General features: G+C 34.9%; 1 protein-coding gene and 1 long non-coding RNA gene across 2 annotated transcripts; both read right to left on the bottom strand.

Moving 5' to 3' along the window:
- Nucleotides 1-576: 576 nt before the first annotated feature.
- LOC127950787 (PDZ domain-containing protein GIPC2) lies at nucleotides 577-20,062 on the bottom strand. The gene is made up of 6 exons (XM_052548080.1): nucleotides 19,543-20,062; nucleotides 3,657-3,842; nucleotides 2,962-3,142; nucleotides 2,583-2,704; nucleotides 2,164-2,245; nucleotides 577-1,427 (listed from the first exon to the last, which is right to left on the bottom strand). The coding sequence occupies exons 1-6, from the start codon at nucleotides 19,807-19,809 to the stop codon at nucleotides 1,276-1,278; spliced, it is 990 nt and encodes a 329-aa protein (XP_052404040.1). The 5' UTR covers nucleotides 19,810-20,062; the 3' UTR covers nucleotides 577-1,275.
- On the bottom strand, nucleotides 13,954-19,536 carry LOC127950789 (uncharacterized). Its single transcript, XR_008152544.1, has 4 exons — nucleotides 18,726-19,536; nucleotides 16,196-16,377; nucleotides 15,816-15,905; nucleotides 13,954-15,631 (listed from the first exon to the last, which is right to left on the bottom strand). It is a non-coding gene; the product is annotated as an uncharacterized LOC127950789 (long non-coding RNA).
- Nucleotides 20,063-20,312: the final 250 nt, after the last annotated feature.

The raw sequence follows: 20,312 nt of genomic DNA, 5'->3' as shown, positions 1-20,312 counted from the left end.
ATCGAAATATTACCTGGTCTAATTAGTGCAAAACTAACTTAATTACTGGCTGCATGGTGTTAAAACTTGACGAAAATGAACCTATTTGTTTCATATTTAAGCATCCCAAAACTACTTTTCAATGGACTTAATATTTAACGCTTTTTTTTCTTCAGGATGCATTACGTTTACTGAAAGTGGCAGAAATGTAATTATAATTATACATGTCTTTACTATTTCAAATAAATGCTGTTCATTTGAACTTATTTCTCAATACATGCAGCCTTGGTGAGAAAAAAAAAAACACCTTAAAATATCTTCCAGGCCCCATTTTTTATTTTTGGTAGTGTACATGCATCTCAAAACTGTGTTTCATCGGTATTAAAGGATAACCATTTTTATATTCATATCCTATTACCACATTCTAGAGCTGTTTTGCCTGATGATTGTTGCTACAGCAGGGGGCAGTCATTATCCAGACAGTCCTTCTGTTCCACTGTGTCAAACCCCAGTGCAAAAACACTAATAACATTCTGAACATAGTTAAATAAGACTTAAATGACATGCTGTGGTTCGAATCATAAGCTCACAATGCAGTTTAATTCTTCCATTTTCACCTTTAATAAATGGATAAAAACAGGCAAAGACCAAACCTGTGATTTGAACACAGAAATTGTTCATACAAAATTACATTGACGACACAAATGTGAAGGCACACAAAAACAAACATCTATCATACAAAGTGATCCCTTATGGATTATTATTTTCATTATTTTTTTTTACAACAAACTAATGACAATAAAATCAACAATGTGACCAATTCATTTGTAATTCTTTTTTTTTTATTAACTGGTTGGCACTCTTTTTTATATTTTGAGTTGACCGCAGTATGACAATCATCTACTGAAACTGCAATTTCTCAAAGTTTCATCACTTTATTAAATAAATTAAAGTCTAAAATAGCTCTAAAAGACAACTGATGTATATCCATAATTCTATACAAAAATTCTCTCTATGCAAAAGTGTTTCAAACATCACCCTTTCTCTGGCCTTTTTTTTTTATATCATAAACTCCCGCTTCACCTACAAATGCTAAACCACAGAAATAAATTCTGCTTTAGAATCTATTATTTGAAGGAAAGTACAGTGGTGAGATTTACTATTACTTTTGATTTATTTGTAAAAATATTTTAGTCAAATCACGTTAATTAAAATGTTCGGCATGCTAGCTATAAACTGCATGACTGAACAGGATGCTCTTGATTTCAGCTCAGTTTTTTAATGTGTGGTGGTGTATTAAAACCGTCCCTGTTTAGCGTCACCGATGGCTCCCCAGACGTCGAACACAAACTCATCTGGGAAGGCAAAGTCACCAAGAGCCTGATCCAGAGCCATGGCAAACTCATCAGGGTTCTTCTTATCTCTGCCCACCTCGACCATTGTGGCGGCTGAACAGAAGTGTGAAGGAGGATACAGTCAACTCGTTTTGCAAAACTTAAAGCCCGACACATTTTAATAATATTCATTAATTCAGCAAAAGTCATTGGCACAACGATTTTACCCAGATTTTTTTTTAAACAATTATTTTATATATATTATTTATTTATTTATTTGAAATATAATCAATGTAGAAGTTAAAAATGTATAAAATGCACACTACAATTCAAAAGTTCTTTTCCTTTTTTCTTTCTTTAAGAAATTAACGTTTATTCAGTAAGGATGCATTAAACTGATCAAAAGTGTCAGTACAGGCAATGTTTAACAAGATTTCCATCTCAGTGAAATCCTGTTCTTTTGAACACTCTCTATTTAACTAAAGACTATAAAATAATATGTAACAATACTACTGTTTAAACTGCATTTTGTTCAATAAAATGCAGCCTTGGTGAGCATAAGAGACTTTTTCCAAAATGTTAAATATCTTACTGACCCCAAATCTTTCAATGGTAGTGTATCGTCTTAAAACACACTTTTATAACTAATAATAAACAGCACTTACACAAGATATGCAGCTCAAAGTGCTTCACAACATATAATGCAGGCATGACAAGAAACACTGACAATACAATTTCACACAATATCAACAGAAATAATACTAAAAACAGCTTTAAATTCACAGGGTAGAATGTTTGTTCAAATCTAATCCTAAAAATGATCTTATAAAAAAGGGAGATGAAATCTCACCTAATTCAGTGTCTCGAATGCCCATGTAACTCTCAAGAAGGTCATCCACTTTCTTCACTGCCTTTTCTTCAAACTCTGAAGGCTGTGGAGTAATAGAAATGCTTTAGATATACTCCTCAACTGAACGTCATCATGACTCTTAATACTATCAGTGACCGTGTTATTACATATGTTTCTGTTTCCACCATCAAATATGAAAAAAGGCCAATTTTATCTAAAAATTCTTCTGAATTGAGTTTTTGTTGCACAATTCGGACTTAATTTTCTGAATAATTAATTTCCATTTCACAACTCTCTACTTTTTCTCTTGAGTTCGTATCTTGCAATTCTATCTTTTCTTATTACAATTGTGAAAAACGTTTCAGATTTGCGAGACAAAAGCCAGAATTGTAACATACAAACTGAGAAAACCCAGTTACCATCTCCTCGACTGTTGCAGGACCCTTGGAGCGCAATCTGAGGGTTTCTCTGCCTGTGCCTATCTTGCCGTCTCCTGATTTGCCTCCGCCTCCTCCTCCTCTTGACCTTGGTTCAAGCATCTCTGCCAAGCGAAAGAACATCATTACATTAAATCTACATTTATCAACACAATAACTTTTAACATCTTCAGAAGCAAAAAGTAGTAGATGATGTATACTTTAATGTTAAAAATACATTTCTGTATTGAGAATATAAATGGGATTTTTCAGTTCAGAAACTAATGTTGCACTCTAGAATTTATTTTTTTTTTTCATACACCAGTTACATAATGTTAAAAACCAGAATTATCCAATACTTCAACAAGAATGAATGACAAACCGAAGGCTTTCTTGGGCTCCACGAGCTTGATGGTGAAGGACTGATCCTTGGGCAGCTCCTTTAGCATTCGCGCCACCTCAAAATGCCGCATTCCAACAATGTTCTTTCCATTAATGCATTCGACATGATCTCCCACACAGATCACCTTTACCCCATCCACCACGCTGCCATCCTTGATACGCTGCCAAATGCAAAAACCGATACGCTTCATATTCATTTAATAATAGCCTTTGTTAACATGATAAAATAACAACTGAACAAATGCATTTTTGGCATACTTGTAATTTAACCATAACCAGGCTTAAAATAATATGTAAAAAGAGTTAAAAAATGGGTCTAAAACTCAACTAACACTTTCCAGCATTAAAAGTAAAACGGCATGTGATCTTACAAACACAGGGTGGCGTTCTTCTAAATTAAATGATTAACTTTTCTCAATCAAAGCCAGGATAAAAAGAGATTAAATATCACTTTTATTTGTGCACAGGGGTATTTTACAATTTACAGAAAATCATAAAATAGTCTTCACGCACTAAATTAGCTTACTTTCAAAAACAGGCAAATTGTTATCTGTACATGGGCAGTGCTAGTACATCAAGCTATGAGCACTGCACTTGGAAAACTAATTCCACTGCTAAAGGGGTGGCATCCCAAAATACCACTCTGATCTAATGAAAGCGTCATTGTGAGTCTACCTTTATAAAGGCGTATCCAGCTCCATTGTCTGTGATTGTGAGCCCAAGTGCCTCCTCGGATTTGTACACCTCCACCTCTTTTTTGAGCCCTTTTATGTGAGCGAAGATGAAGTCCTCCAGTCCTATCTGCCCTCCCAGCAGCTTCTCCATATCAATTTTGTGGGTGTTGAGTGTGCAAAACAGGATCTATTGTAATACATCGAGAGAAGAGTTTCAACTAGAATGAGATGGCAAGTTTTAAAGTCAGGACAATGAGAACATTGAGGGTTTATGCAAATGTTCTAAATTTAGTTTAGTAGCTGATCCCACGGCCAGAAATATAAAATGTTCATTTGACGTTTAAAGGGATCATGAAATGATGAGTCAAAATGCTCCTGACATTTACAAAATAAAATTCTAGAATAAAAGCATACTGAACGTTTCAAAACTCAAAAGTTACTCTCCAGTTTAAAGCTTTGCTTACATGACAACAAACTAGTGGAAATTGTTAAAATGTTTTTTTTTTTTTTTTAAAGCTTTTTCCTTTGAGTTTTTGAAAAGTTTTATGTATAGATGACAACATTGTCAAAACGATCCTAGTTCACATGGATCAGTGAAAGTGACTCATTTTTGGTTTTCAACATACCCATTAAATGTGCGTCATTGATGTATGTAATCTTAGAGGTGTTTTGAACAACTCATATCTGTCCATTAATCACAAGAGCAATACTGCTGTTTCACGAGTTCACCCTTACATAAAATCTGAAGGCGAATATTAGGCATATTTTGGCGCGCTGTCCTGGGGGAGGGGTCCGGGCCTGGAGCATAGCCCGAATCCAAATAACTCCCCCTATCCCTAATCTGGGATAAATAGATTACAAGTGAGGAGGAGGGATGACAAAAAACTGTCTTGGGACAGGAGGTAGGAAGACTGTATATATATACACGCTTGTGTGCTATTAAAGATGATTAGCTTAATCAGATGCACCTGTGCCAAATTGGATGATTATCTGATCGTGCTCCTCCCGAACTTTGTTAATAAACCACATTAGGTAAAGAAAGACCTTTCTTGGTGCAATAAACTTATATATAAATTAAATAAATAATACAGTAACTTATATATTTGGTGCAATAAACGTGTGTATATATATATATATATATATATATATATATATATATATATAAAACCGCATTTCATTAACATCACATCATAACTTGTGACATGAAAATATGTTCTTTGATCAATTTTGTCTTTAATGAGAACAAAACATTATAAAACAATTGAATGCATTTCATGACCCCTGTAAATTCACCAAACATACTGTAACATTTTTAAAAAATCTGCGTAATGGAAATCTGCACTGAAGTATTAAAGCATTGTGTTCAATTGCAAAGGCACTGAAATAGTTGTTTTCTTTCCTCCAGCCTCAAAAAATGTTATGATGAAGTCAACATAAAATTTTTGTGAGTGAACAGAATGCTCAGGGAATGCAAACATTTTGATAGAGAACGTGACAGCATTGACGTATTCAATTATATTATTATTTTTTTGCTTGCATTTTTGCATTGCCAAAAAAAACTGTGGGTAACACTATTTTGATAGACATTTTACAAAATATAAGTAACTTTGCAAATTGCAACTGCATGCCAACTATCAATCTTTAGAGGACTACTGGACTGTCTGCTTAATGTGAACACTGTATTGTGATGGTCCCAAACACACACTACTGACTAGAAGTATAACTTTGCATTAACTATTTATACTTAGTACTGTAGTATGTTTAAAATGGACTATTGAAATCAAGTGTAACCAAACCCTGCATTTACTGACAAACGTTCTCTTGAAAACCTTTCCAGAGAACCTCTCCAGAGAAACTGCAAAACATCTGCATTTTCTCACTAAAGTGTTGCATTTCTCTGAAACTTTGCTTTTACTCACAAAAGCATTCCAATACAGTTTTTCCTCTGACAACAAAGGTCTCTCTCTTTCTCTCTTTTTTTTTCTTGTGTTCCTTTGAACCCTGTGTCCAACATAAATATTACATTTCAGAACACAGAGTGCAAAAAGAAACATCTCATTGCCAAAATAATTTCTTGGTATTGAATCAAAAGGAATTAAAAGAAAATCTATCAGGACTGTATTTCTTCAGCTCCTACAACATGTCCAGAACATTATCTTAAAGATTACAACATATATAAAAGGACAACAATAACTAAACATTAATTTTAATAATAATATTTTGTCCTGTAATTGTTTCATTTAATACAGTAGGATCTTTTTTTATTTTCATTTATGATCCAACAATGATTGCTTTGGATTGTTTCCAAATAAAACTGATAAAACTGGAATCCTGTTCACCCTAATATTAATTTCACTGGGTATTACAGTTTATATAAAAAAAAATCTTATTTAGAAAATGTAAATTTTTTTAGTTTATCACTTACCATTTTACATTTCACAAAAAAATCGTCTCTTAATCAATGGAAAAAATGTGAAAGAAGCGCAGATTAAAGGAAAAGATGCTTTTAAGATAATAGTTTTTAACACAAAATACTGTCATATACACAATTTTATATTAATGCAAGAAGAACTTCTGCTATTTGTTAGGCTATTTGCTCTGCTGCCCAGGCCTTTCCATGATGCTGTCCATCCAATAACAGTGTCTGGTTGACCTCCAAATGCAGATATCCACACAGACAGATGGGACTGGAGTCACCCCGGTGCCAGTCATCTAGAAATCTGGCATCATGTCTTTCACCAAGACTTCCTGGCAGCAGCATGGAAACATGAGACCTGGCAACCTGAGACCCCAGATTTAAGGTTCACAGCTGATGAGTTGGGCCATTCAACACTCAGTGAAAACTAGCAGTATTATATAACAAGTCAATAAAGACTATTTGTTTCATGATAACCTGATTGTATACATGTACAAACGCACAATCTGATGAGAGACGTACAGTAAGAGAAAAGATCAGTCCGTATCAGCTCTTTATAACAACCTTTGGTGGAGCAGCCACTACAACAAAGAAGACTTGTTTTCTCCCCCTTTTGTGCACTGCAGGCACTTTGGACACACATCAGCTGACATGCATACAAGACTGTTACCCTGGTTACCGGAGCCTATCAAAAGGCCTGGGATTAAGAGGGAGCTTTTGTAGGGACACAAGGGGGGAAGGAGAGGGCTGTTGGCTAGTAGACGGCCAGCTTTGCTTCGCCCTGGCAGTCTGGGAGGCAGATCTTTGTCATGTCTGTGGGCGGACTTACAGACACCTACACTGCGTTACCAAGGCTGCGACTGACATCACGCTTCCGCTTACACATCACACGTTTTTAGAGACACAGGACGTCCTCAGCAGCTACGCCGTGATGTACCCACCCACTTCAAATGAAAATAAAAACCTCCTTCAACTGGCAAATGTTTCACCTTCAATACAAGGCACACCCACAGACAGGATTCCGACAGGCCGACCTTTGCAGAATCGCATTCTTCAGACAAGCAGGAAGTCAACTGAGCCGATCAAAACAATCTTGTCAGCCAATATACAGGATTATAGTAATCTACTACAACACCTCAGAGGAAATAAAAGTGGATTGTGGGACAAATCTCCATTTTTGGTTGGATAAAGAGACGGATAGGTCTGTTTCTTTGACAACCAAGTGCAATTTTTGGGTCTTGGCGGGGCAATTTGCTCTAATTACCATGAATAAAAGAGCGGAGCCTAAAGATTAAGTGGGCATTAATATGAGTCCAAAAAAGAACTAATGTGATGTATGTAATGGGTTGGGGCTTTGGAAGATTAACAGAGTTTAACAGGTCAAAACTCTGAAGCAGCCAGGTTTAACACTACATGAATGTTTTCGTTGATGAGGTGAAGAGAATCATCAAATCATTCATTACAACAACTGACTAACCAGCTAGCTTAAAGATAAATCCATTCACAACAGCAAAATAAGACTCATCAAAATTTTTCCATAGGTAATCATTAACATTGCTGAGATAAAGGATGCCTTTAAAACGCCCCTGTTAATGCCCTGTCAGAGAAGAGTGTCGATCGTGCTAGGGAAATTCTCAATTGGGTCAACTTTGTTTTTAACATACTTAACATGACACCTGTTACAGAGAAAGTTTCCTAAAAAATACATTTCTGTCATCATTCACTCACTCTCATTTCAAACCTGTATGTGTATGACCTTATTAATTTATCTCTACAATTTTCAGTTTCACACGTTTTTGTCCATGCGATGATGTCCAGTGTGGTCCAAAACAACACTGGACCCTGTTTACTTTCATTGTATGCAAAATATTTTTGAAAATAACTTCTCGTGTTCCACAGAAGACATAAAGGTGTGTAAAGACATTAAAGGGGTTAATATGATGATTGATGATGATTGGAGTATTACTAGCTGTTTGTGCATAGATAAGATACCTAAAGTTGCAAAGTTCTCAAACCCAAAGAGATATTCTTAATCAAAGTTTAGATGCATCCTTGCCCTCCTAAAACGGCTTGTTTAATCATGACCCACATGTCTACGTCCCTGTGTGGAAAGAAAGAAAGATGTAACTTTTATTCTCGCTGTAACATCCGGCGTCATGTCGTGGAGATATTGTTTCGTTGTGAAAGCGAAAATTCTTTTTTTGGCCTTTCAAAAGAGGACGCGACAAGAAATCAGTGATTAAGTTGTATTTACAACAAATATTCAGATGTGTGCAACACATTTTATGGAGGATTGTTTCATGATCTTGGGAGAGCAGACTACAATGCCGTCTGTTCTGACTCACCTTCTGTAAGTATAGTATAGACCAAAAGTTTGGACACACCTTCTCATTCAAAGAGTTTTCTATATTTTCATGACTATGAAAATTGTAGATTCACACTGAAGGCAACAAAACTATGAATTAACATGTGGAATTATATATGGAATTATATACATAACAAAAGTGTGAAAAAATATGAAAATATGTGAAAATATGTCATATTGTAGGTTCTTCAAAGTAGCCACCTTTTGCTTTGATTACTGCTTTGCACACTCTTGGCATTCTCTTGATGAGCTTCAAGAGGTAGTCACCTGAAATGGTCTTCCAACAGTCTTGAAGGAGTTCACAGAGAGATGCTTAGCACTTGTTGGCCCTTTTGCCTTCAGTCTGCGGTCCAGCTCACCCCTAAACCATCTCGATTGGGTTCAGGTCCAGTGACTGTGGAGGCCAGGTCATCTGGTGCAGCACCCCATCACTCTCCTTCTTGGTCAAATAGCCCTTGATGCCTTCCGTGTGACTCGACAATTTTCATAGTCATAGTCAAGGTGTGTCCAAACTTTTGGTCTGTACTGTACGTTTACATATTTAAAGGATCTGGGGCCTGTACCATGATGGCAGCTGAACAAATTCAGAGTTACAGGATTAGTTTTGAGTTGACAAAACCAAACCTCTCCAGTCTGGCTTTGTTGGTACCATGATGCTGATCATCAACTTTCTTTGTCAACTCAGGCTTTGATCCTGAGTTTGTGGAGCGCGTGCACATGAATATGTGACATCACTGGTGAACAGCCAATCATGGCCTTGCAATACAAAGCAAGTTTGATTTACTTCTCGCGAGAGACCCAGCGAGATTCAAAACTAAATGTTAAAGGTTTTGCTAAAGGTTGAGAGATTGATGAATATGACAATATGAAATATGAAGGAGGACAAATAAAATAAATTATCTTGCTTTATCAGTGAAGTCACAAGTGAAACTCGTTAACTTAGTTTACACATTTGAAAATATATAGTGATAGAGACTCGAACATGTAAGGTCGGATTTTTTATTTTTTAAATAGTGCAATCTTTTGATCTGTATCTTATCTGTATACATTACTATTTAAAATAAACAATTTATAATAACTGTTAAAGTAAAATTGTGTGTAAAAGATAAATAATAATATGAATCACAATAATTATATAAATCATAAATAATTATTTTTTAGCATTAGTGACCTTTAATTTGGAGCAAGATAAACTGGAGTGACTGTGTCAGACATATGTCACTTCTTTCACATTTGATTGGTCCAGCTTCAGTTTGAGATCTCTAACCCAGAACTTAACCTGCCCCAGAGCAGGTTAGCTGTGGAGTGTAAGTTACTATGGCAATAAACACAGCTAAAAGCCAAGCCACTTACATGGTACCTAAAACCCAGGATTGGTGCAAACTAAACTGAAACTTACCTGGCTAGCCAAATAATCCGGCTTCATGGTACAGGCCCCTGCTGATTATTCAAACGCAAGTTTTGAGCAGAGTAGAGTAGCGCTTGTTGTTTGTCCTTTTCCAATTACAAATGCAGACATGGTTTTATGTTTACGCGGCATGATGAACGCAATGCAAAAACAGTATAATTCATTATAATCCATAAATATGCTCCCGCTGGATGCAACAAATGGCTCGTTTGTAATAGGTTTTATTGTTTTTGTCTCATCCCGCCAGTGTTCTGACTGGGACACACATCACAGTATCGCAAGGGGAATAACATTTCGGTCACGTGCTTGAGGCATTTGGCCAATCACAATGCACTGGATTACTAGCCAATCAGCGTACACCAAGCTTTTCAGACTGATGAATCTTGTAAAAAATGATGCGTTTAAGAAATGCGGGACATAGAGGAGAAACAAAAATGTACAGTATGTGGAAAATAATTTTTTTTTTGAGCCTTAAACCACATAAACACATTGCATTACACCTTATACACAAATTATTTCCTTTTTAGCAACATCATATGACCCCTTTAACATTTCTGGGAGAACTATTTTATCATGGTAGCCAAATAAATGGCATATTTTCTGCAATTTTTTCATTAGGTAACAATCCCATCCAACAGCTATATTATAAAACGGGTTTGTTTAAAACACACAGACTGACGTCTGAAGTTAGAACATAACCATCTAAACGGGTTTCAATAGAGGTGCGACTGAAATTGTGTTGTGTTTGAATACATTCCATTCAGCTGACAACAGCAAGTACATACTTGAAGGACACGTTACAACACTGATAAATTATTTTCCTTATAATGACCCTGAGCGGGATCAGCCTTCGCTTTCAGGGTGACAAGTATTGCAACATATGACAAGCAGGTAAATAATGAAAGTGAGAGATGAAAATGGAAAAGACATGCACGAGGAAGACAGTGTTGAATGATTTATGAATAAATGCTTTGAAGGGACAATATTAGTCCATATATCAATAAAGAGTTTATGTGAAGTGTTGTTTCAAATTCTTATTACAGTAATGCATCATCTACTTTTGAGCTTTGTATGTCAAACCCTAACAAAATACAATTCCAGTGAAAATATAAGTTAAGTTTTAAGTTTTACTTGAGTAAAAGTACAAAAGTACTTGATTTATTCTCAAAACATTAAACATAAATAAAGTATCCTTTTAAGTTACTGATAATTCAAGCATGCAAAAAAAAGTGAAAGTGCACCATTCATTATTTAAAAATGAAGACAAACTAAATCTTTACTTTTGTGCTAGGTTGAAAATATAAAAAACACTGGGGAAAATATATATTCACTGATTAAAATTACTGTCCACCACTGGTGATTCTCAATTATGTCACAATAATATAATATAGTAAAGAAATTCACTGTGTCAGGACACAATTTTATTACACTAGCGTAAAGGCAGTGCAGCAAATATTAACTTCATGCATAAATACGGTTCAAAAAGTAAATCAATTATTTGAAATATGGCAGTACGAATTCTTAATCACCCCAATAAGAATTCATACACATTTAAATATTGTGGCATATCTATGTATATCCATGCATGTGTCTATCTATCTGTCTATCTATCGCCAATAGGCTCTTGTGTCATAAACCATACTGCTAGTAGCTGCTGGTGTGGGTGGGTGGGATATTTTCTAGATATGACTAGACAAAACTTTGTGTAGTTCAGAATGAAACATGAAATATTTTTGGTGATTTTCCCAGAATAAATAGACATTGTTTTCTATATTACCTACTTTCAGTGCCACAAAAGTCTTTAACAGACATTAAGATAAGTAGATTTTTTTTCATATGCAAAATATAAAATGCTCCACTTCTAATTTTAATATTTCTGCTGGGCTTTACAAAATTCACCTTACCATACCACATACCTTATCACTGATTAATTCAATGCTCTCGTATCTACAATGGATGATTCTGTCTATGAAGCGTTACAGGAATCGAGATTGTACATATCCTCACTGGAGGCCATTGTTAAAACTACAGTTTACATGAAAGTGTAAGTTGATGTCACACAGAGATCGACTGTGTGTACCTGCCACACCAGATAACACTGATCCTAATCAACATTGCTGCAGTCTGTCCAGCTTTTTAAAAGCACAGGTCTACTGCTAATTCACAAACAACACAACAATCAACCAACACTTCTAATCCATTGATACTGCAAAACATAGAAAGCAAAAGCGACTGTTGAGCAGACAATGCAGTGTCCATACAGCAGCACCTGCATGCAAATGCTAAACAAATGACACGTTAGCTCCATGAAAGTACACTTCAGTGAAGTCACGCAGTCTAGCATGTGAAACAAGAGTTCAACTGCCATATAATAAACAGACTTTGACCAGTGAAGTTCTGTAAAATTAGATGAATGTCTTTTTACTCGTATTAAACCACCAACAGTGATGGCTGAGAAGTTTTTCTATAGTCTGCCAGTCTCCTGACAAAAGGAGTCTCTTTGTCACATTAATTTTGCATAGGAAGGTAATGAATGTTGTACATGCGTTAACATGTTAACAGAGGGCAGTCTAACCTGATCGACACTGCCCTTTTAACCGAGTATAATTGTTTTCATGAAGCCGACAAGGGGAAGGTTTGAATGCCTTGGGTGATACGATATTACGGGTATTTTAAGTATACCAAACAATCCATAAGACAGCACTAAGAATCAACAGACAAAACATGAAAAAGAGTAATGAAATGCTGCATAGTCTATGCACTAGTCCGCTCCCTCCATCCCTGGGGAGGCTGGAGCGATTTAATGTGTTAGGGTTGTGCCCAATGTAACAGGATGTGAGGGACTTCCTCTAAGGACCTGCAATAAACCCACCATCTCAACATGCAAATAATTAATGGTACATTTCTAAAGAAAATGTGCTGGATTGAGGTATCAGCAATGGTTAAAATTCACAAGGCCATTTAGTGATTTGTATTGAGATTATTATCAAATCCTTTAAACACCACACTCTTGACAGGTCTGTCCAAACAGTCCGGTATTAGTCTGACTGGTTTTTATGAACCCCCTTAAGTGCTTTAACTAGGACACTTTGTCAAATGAGGACCAACTGATACACGAGAGGCCAGACAACACTATTCACTGACGACACTATGAAGAGTAACAGTTTCAATTACATCCAACAGGATTTTTAACACCTGATGCATTAGGAGAATATTTTCTTACTCCATTACTTTTCTATCGATTTAGAAAGTATGCACTGCTTTTAAGCATCCAGAATCTAATACACTGATCTCAAAAGACTATAATGCTATAACAACTATTTTTAATCTCCAGTAACCAAACTCCAATTTTCTGAACCGTCTAAGTTTCAAATACCTAATTCAAGAACTTGGATACACCCTTGGAAAAGAAAAAAAAACTAATTAAAATAAATCATCCAGTAAAAATAATTACACACATTCCCAACCCAATCCTGAGAAAACAATTATTTTACAGGGTGGTGGTTCCATGTGAATTTGTAATAAATTTGTACAAAAACATACAAATATAATGTGAATTTTAAGATATGACTATAGCCAATTCACCGTAATGTAAAACATTTATAAATTGCAATGGGAGTTTTGGCATTTCACCTTAAAGATTTTATTAAAAATAGTATAAGCTAAAAGTAAACTAGGCTATGTGGTGCTTTTAAAATCATGTATATAGGTCAATGTTATACCACTTATCATTTTTTATATAATCTACTAGTAAGCAATTATATTAAATAGTAATGCGCATAACACAAATATGAACTATGTCAATGATTAAATTAGAAAAGTTTTTTGAAGAAGCAAATTCTTGAATAAAAAGAAAGGGAAAGAATGTTGCTTTTATTCTAAGGATAAAAAATAAATCTGAGAGGTCAAATGAATTAACAATAAGAAAACGTATTGGTATTTATGACTTTTGTATTCATGATGTTTGCAAAAATGTTTAGCCTTTTTAAAATATTTGCATTAAAATTTTGTTTATAGCAAGTTTCACCACTTGGGTGAAATTAAGGTCTGGGTAAATTATTTTAGAACTTTCTACTTGATGATTCCCACCACGTTTTCCCCAAGACAGTACACTGAAAAAAAAGATTTGTTGGATTTACTCAATCGAATTATGGACATTGGTTCCACACATTCAGTTTGAGTTCAAAGTATCCAATGCATTTATGTGGTTTCATTATAATATGGTTGTGTTAATCCTATGCAATTTCAAAAAGTAATGTGTACATAGTCTTTTCAAGTTATACTAACATGATTCAGTAATGCTAGTTTAACATTATTTTTTTATTTCAGATATCTGCTTCAATCATGTTAATTCTGTGCAATTAAATCAAGTTATCTTAACATAATTTTGATAACTTCACTAAAATTAAATTTTAATACATTTCAATGGTTTGTTGTCGCATGTTTCATTTCACGTAACACAAAACTTTTGTAAATCCTTTATTTAACAATTTGAACAATGTGTAATTTAAATGGCATGTCTAAATAACATCGTGCTTTCAAAAGCATAGCATAAATAACTTCTCTGATTATTAAATTTAATAAAAATACATATCAGTTGTAATTAAACTAGTATAAAAACAAACACAGTTCATTTTGTATGCATAACATGCAGATCAACAATATATTTAAACCTTCATAAGTTTTACAAGATTTCTTTTTTTTTTAAACAATATCATAAACATAAGTAACATTATACTGCATGTAACTGTGCGTTTAAAAACTAATACAACATTGTAACACTATTTTATTTCATTTCTCTCACGAACCTTAAAACTGTACCCAAGAACACCAGTACCTGGAACTAGGGCTGCACGATAGTCCCATCGCAGGATGTGCGATGTAGGCTGTCGTAGTTGATTCGTTATTCATTAACTGTACGGGCCAGCTGCTCTCCAGCAAATATTAATCAATTGACACGATGGTGTTGATGTTTACATCATTTAAAATGAGAATGTAAGTGTGCTCACCCAATTTTTGTTTGTAAGAAAAAAATAGATTAGATTTCATATCGCAATATATATCGCAGAAAAATAAAATATCGCAATGTCATTTTTTCCCAATATCGTGCAGCCCTACCTGGAACTGTTATTTCAAGAAAAACGCTTTCGTTTCAAAGATAATTATATATAGACATTACAAAACAATGTGAAAATACAGTATCTCACCCTTACCTAAACTATAAACAATGTATCTTATTTATGCTAGTTCAACCATGTTTCATAGATTCAGCTCTCTAATCAATCAACTTCTGAACCAGTCCAAAGAAGGGCCAAATTCAGACAAAAAAAAAAAGATAAAGAAACGAGAGCAGGCAAAGGGGAACAGTCTAAACAACAAGATCACGGTTTACCCTCTGCGGTGGTCTTGCATGAAGGCTGCTGAAATTTTCCGAGGTTGATTGTTTGTAGTCTCAGTAGTCATTCAAAAATCAGTCCATCTCACTGGTGGAGTTCAGATTTGAAATTGGGCCTTGATAGAGAGTTCACCTGCATCCAAGTCCATGATGAGTTTTTGCTAAATTTCATATGTAAAACGCAACTTTGTGGGGTACTGCAGGTTAAGAGCATAAATTAGACCAAAAACATTGAAGTTGCCAAAATCCACACTGTCAAGGTCCTGAAACACTGCTACACCCTCTAGCACAATGCCTACATCATGGGCTTCATTGTCTGCAGTGTGCTTTATCAGGAAGATGCCCATGGTAGTCTTCTCAATCGCACACTGTAAAAGATCTTCTTCCATGTCCTAAAGACAGAAAAAAAGATGAATATGTATTACAATTAATGCTACATGTCTAGTGGATAAAATTATTATTTTTTACATTTATGTTGCAGTGTGCATATTTGATGAAACCATGTTTTTTAGATGTATTAATATTTTGCTTGTTGAACATAGTACAGATTCCATCAGTTAAGCTCTAACTACTCACCGCATACTCCTGAATGAGATCTTTAGAGTCCTCATTAAGATAGATAGACAGTCCTCCGATGGCAAGTTCACAAGCTGCATCAATGTCATCCTTAAAAATAAGCCAAAGCAGAAAAAGAAAGGTTAGTTTAAGACATTACTCAAGTCACAATTATACAAAAGAGCACAATGGGTCTCATTCACTAAAAGTTCCTAAAAATGTATGTGTATGGCAAATATGTTGTAGTCTAGAAAAATATAATAAAGATAATAGCTTGATTTTATTATGTGAAATGTAATGCTAATAACATCAATTACAAAAAAATAGAGTGTGAATACATGCAAACAAACAAAAAAAATTATAGTGTGCTAACCTGCTATTTTTACTTATTTATTCCTTACCTTTGCAGCAGACAAATCTCTTTAACGTAACCATCTGCACATGTCCAATCAAATAGTCAGCCAAGGGGTATTCATCAGTTAATTCACCGACTTCTACAAGGCTAACTGCCTTTGTTGGGGACTGACTTAGCTCGTAATTTGTCTGAACAGGCTTTGGAATTCCAAATGTACAGCAAATTTCACTGTAAAGAGAGAACAAGCAGAAATTAGTCATAAATAACAACAACAATTAATGATTTTAAGTAACAATTTACTGAACGCTTCCAAATTAAAGACAATGCTATTTATAATATTACCCCCTTTTAAGATGTACCTTTTTGGAAAAAAGACTTTTTAATTTTTTCCAAAATGTATGGTAAATACTAGAAAATTAACCAACATACACTTTAAAAAACAATTTATAGCATACCATAAAATAACCTTTATTGCAGCAGTCATTTATATTAATTATGATATCCATCTCAAAGTGACAACCATGTTAGTTAGCCAACAAAATTTGTATTAATTTAGATGTGAAATCCTAATATTGTAATCTTAAAACCTGCCTGAGAGATTTTTGTGAGTTATGGGCGAGGGCCGGGCTATCGAGTATTCGTTTACTTGATAAAATAGGTCCCTGCACTAAAAACATACTGTATGTTTAACCAGTGGTGGACGAAGTACACAAATCAAGTCCTTGAGTAAAAGTACAGATACGTATAGTAAAATATTACTCCAGTAAAAGTACTCCTTTTTCAATTTTAATCAAGTGAAAGTACAAAAGTACTCAATTTTTTATGTATTTAAGTAAAAAAGTACTGAAAGATAGATAGATTAATAGATAAAGATATATAGATTAATTTAATTTTATATTAGCACTTTTTTTTTTTTTTTTGAATCCTACTGCTCAAAATACCTGGGATTTTTCCCAAAATAACCACTATATGGAGTCAAGATATATTTTTGTTCATATGGACTACGTTGACAAGAGTGATGTTAACTGTGAAGCTTACACTGTGATGTACCTGAGAGAAAACAGAGATGACCATCTGATCTTCACCAGTAAGAACAAAGTATTTTAAAGTTTGTTGTTTTACAGAACATCACAGTTATATATGACATGATAATAAGGCCTGAAGTTAGGAAGAACATTTTAAGGAAAATATAATTATATTTTCATAATTATTTTTTCCTTCTCAAATCTTGTCTGTGGTGTAAAAACAACCCTGGCCAAACGGGGTGCTTCTCTTTTACTCTTTGATAATTACTGTAACGTTAGTTACCATGTTCTGAACATCACATCCTTTCTTTTCTCCCCAGATGTAATATATATATATATATATATATATATATATATATATATATATATATATATATATATATATATATATATATATATATGTGGTTGAATAAAAATATTTGGACATTATTTATAAAAATTACCTCAAGTTAGCACCAGCAAGCTTGTTAGCTAGACAGTTAGCATCAGCTAACAATATTTACTTATTTTCGGTACGGTTATGAATAAACATTCATGTCTGTCTACTCGTCTAGTTAATCCAAACAATATAACGTTACTGCTGATAAACAATATAAAAACAGACGTCACATAGGACATGGTAGCATTTTAATAAAACTGTTAATATTACGGCAGCGTGGAATTTGAATTAATGAGTTATTTTATTAATTTGTGTTAATGTTTATTTTTTTACCTAAAGCACAGATACGCTGATTGATGTGTCTGAATCGTCTGCACTCGAGCATTTGAGTGGGCTTAAACAGATCACTCTTTACAGCGGATTTAGTTCCCAAACAACTGACAATTTTGACCTAAATATGATTTTCAGTTACAACAATTTATCTTAAATTTCGACATTAACAACTTACTTTTAGCAACATCAGACGCACGCGCTCACAAGATCTCCCGGTTCTTACTTCTGTAGACTCGCACTAAACGGTTCATTTGAATCAGTGAGTGGTCGACTCCAGAACAGCTGCAATCGGATCATTCTAATTCGTAAACGAATCGTTTGGTGCGATTCGCGATCCGATTTAAAAGTTTATTTTTAAAGTTACTCAAAATAAAACTACTCCAGTAAAGTACAGATACTTGAAAAATGTACTTAAGTAAATGTAAAGCTACTCCGTTACTGTCCACCACTTTCGTTGGTAAATCAAAGACATGCACTGACAGAGCATCGAGCGAGCGCTTTTACCCATTGCAGTGATATGACAACGGCTACGAACCCCTCCCCCACACAAATCCTAAAGTCCATGTTATTATTATTCACCTGATGAGAACTTGATTTCCATCTGTAAATTGTTTAATCGGATTGTAGAAGTTTGATAAACTAATGTTACCAGTAATATTCATGGTTTATTAACCTGAACGTTACCCACCCAAAAAAAAATCTGCAAGGACACTCGACGAAATATACCATCGACATGATTTAAAAGCGTGTGGGGTTATCTTAAAACATTATTGTTGCATTTAATCTGACAATGAATGCATTTGTATAATATATCATACAATAGATACTGAAATTCTTACCTTTTAACGAGCTTTGAAAAAAGACAGTCAGTGCCCTCATGTGTCCTTTCCAAACCAACGGTCCTGGTGTGGTCTGGATTTCAAAGCGCATGCGGAGACGCTCTCGCGCGCGTTGCTCCCGCGCAAACGACGTATTTCACAAACCTGAATTAGATTAATTATAGCCTACACAATGGAATTAAGTTGAGAAGAAAATACAAAGTAATTGTGTGACATGGGCCTATTTTAATTAAATAAATCAAACAGCAGAAAAAATCATTTTACATGAACACCATTTGTTTGAAATCTGAAACAATTTGAACATTTTCTTGCAAAGTGATTATATCATGTTTTGATGATTATGTTGAATTTCATTTAGAATTTAAACAATACAATTATGTTTCCATCTTAAACATAAATGTATTAAGTAGATTGTAAGTGTATTGTTTTAGTAAATTCAGTAAAACTGCTTTTCCTTTTTTTCAGTGTATGGATATATATATAAAATTATAAGCACTTGGTAAGTTTTAAACTAGATCTTTAAAAGATTTTTCTTTTTATCATATTAAATACACATATTTGCCATTGACCAATTTTCATTATTTTAGAAAAATTCCACTTTCACAATACAACCTTTTTTTCTGAAAACCAAAGCTGGTTATCATCCCGCGAGTTTCAGTTCCCTGTACCCAGAAAGACGCACCTTACGCAAACATCACCAGGCACTGTAGCTCACGAGGAGGTTTTTGATTTGCAAATTCATTTCTGACTCACCGCCTGCGTAATGACTCGAGCTCACGCTGAGATTTTGTACAATATTTAACAAGTTGACATTTACCTCATCCGGATGTAAATTAAACGCTTCTGCTATTTTGCCGTAAAGCTCTTTGACGTTCGTGAAGCCCTCGATCCTGCCCGTGGGACTCCCGTGCGCGAGCTGCGTGTGAAACACCAGTTTCGGTCTCATGCTGGCAGGTGGAGCAGGCAGACCGCCACCGTTCACCGCGGGCTTCCCGACACCTGCGTGTCCGCTGACCTCCTCGTTTTCCACTAAGTTCGAGCTTTCCTTCGACTTGTTTTTCTTTTTCCTGATTCCCAAAGGCATGTTCGCTCCTCCTGTAAATCCGTATGGAGAATGAAGTACAAGGGAACGGGACAGCTAATTGAAGGACGGATTTCAACCTGTTGAATGTGTCCTTTTTGTTCCCGCTCTTCGAAACCGAGACCTGGGGTTAAAAACGGTAGTACTAAACGGATAATAAATTAGAAATAGACGGTATGCTGGTCTACTGTAAACTCTCTTGCAGTTGAGGGGCAGACAATGAACAACTCTATGGCCGAACGCACGCGCGCAACAGGACGCCGTGACGTCATCCAGAAACTCATTTACCTGGCTCAGGTGTCAATTATTTTTTATTTTTAAACTCCAACCGGTGAAAGCAGATGTAGATAAACACACGCCTACCAATAACGATTATTATACCATAAACAGTACTGAAGATATGGCCTTCACATTCCTCTCAAAAGTCAGATTAAGTAGCAGTTACAGTGGTGTAGAAACTATAGCTAGATAAACAAAAGGCTACTAATTTTGAATTTCTAATAGGC

The sequence above is a fragment of the Carassius gibelio genome, chromosome B2 (assembly GCF_023724105.1).
Source record: "Carassius gibelio isolate Cgi1373 ecotype wild population from Czech Republic chromosome B2, carGib1.2-hapl.c, whole genome shotgun sequence".
Taxonomy (NCBI): domain Eukaryota; kingdom Metazoa; phylum Chordata; class Actinopteri; order Cypriniformes; family Cyprinidae; genus Carassius; species Carassius gibelio.
Note: the sequence above shows the minus strand (reverse complement) of the source record. Positions and strands in the feature narration are given on the sequence as shown.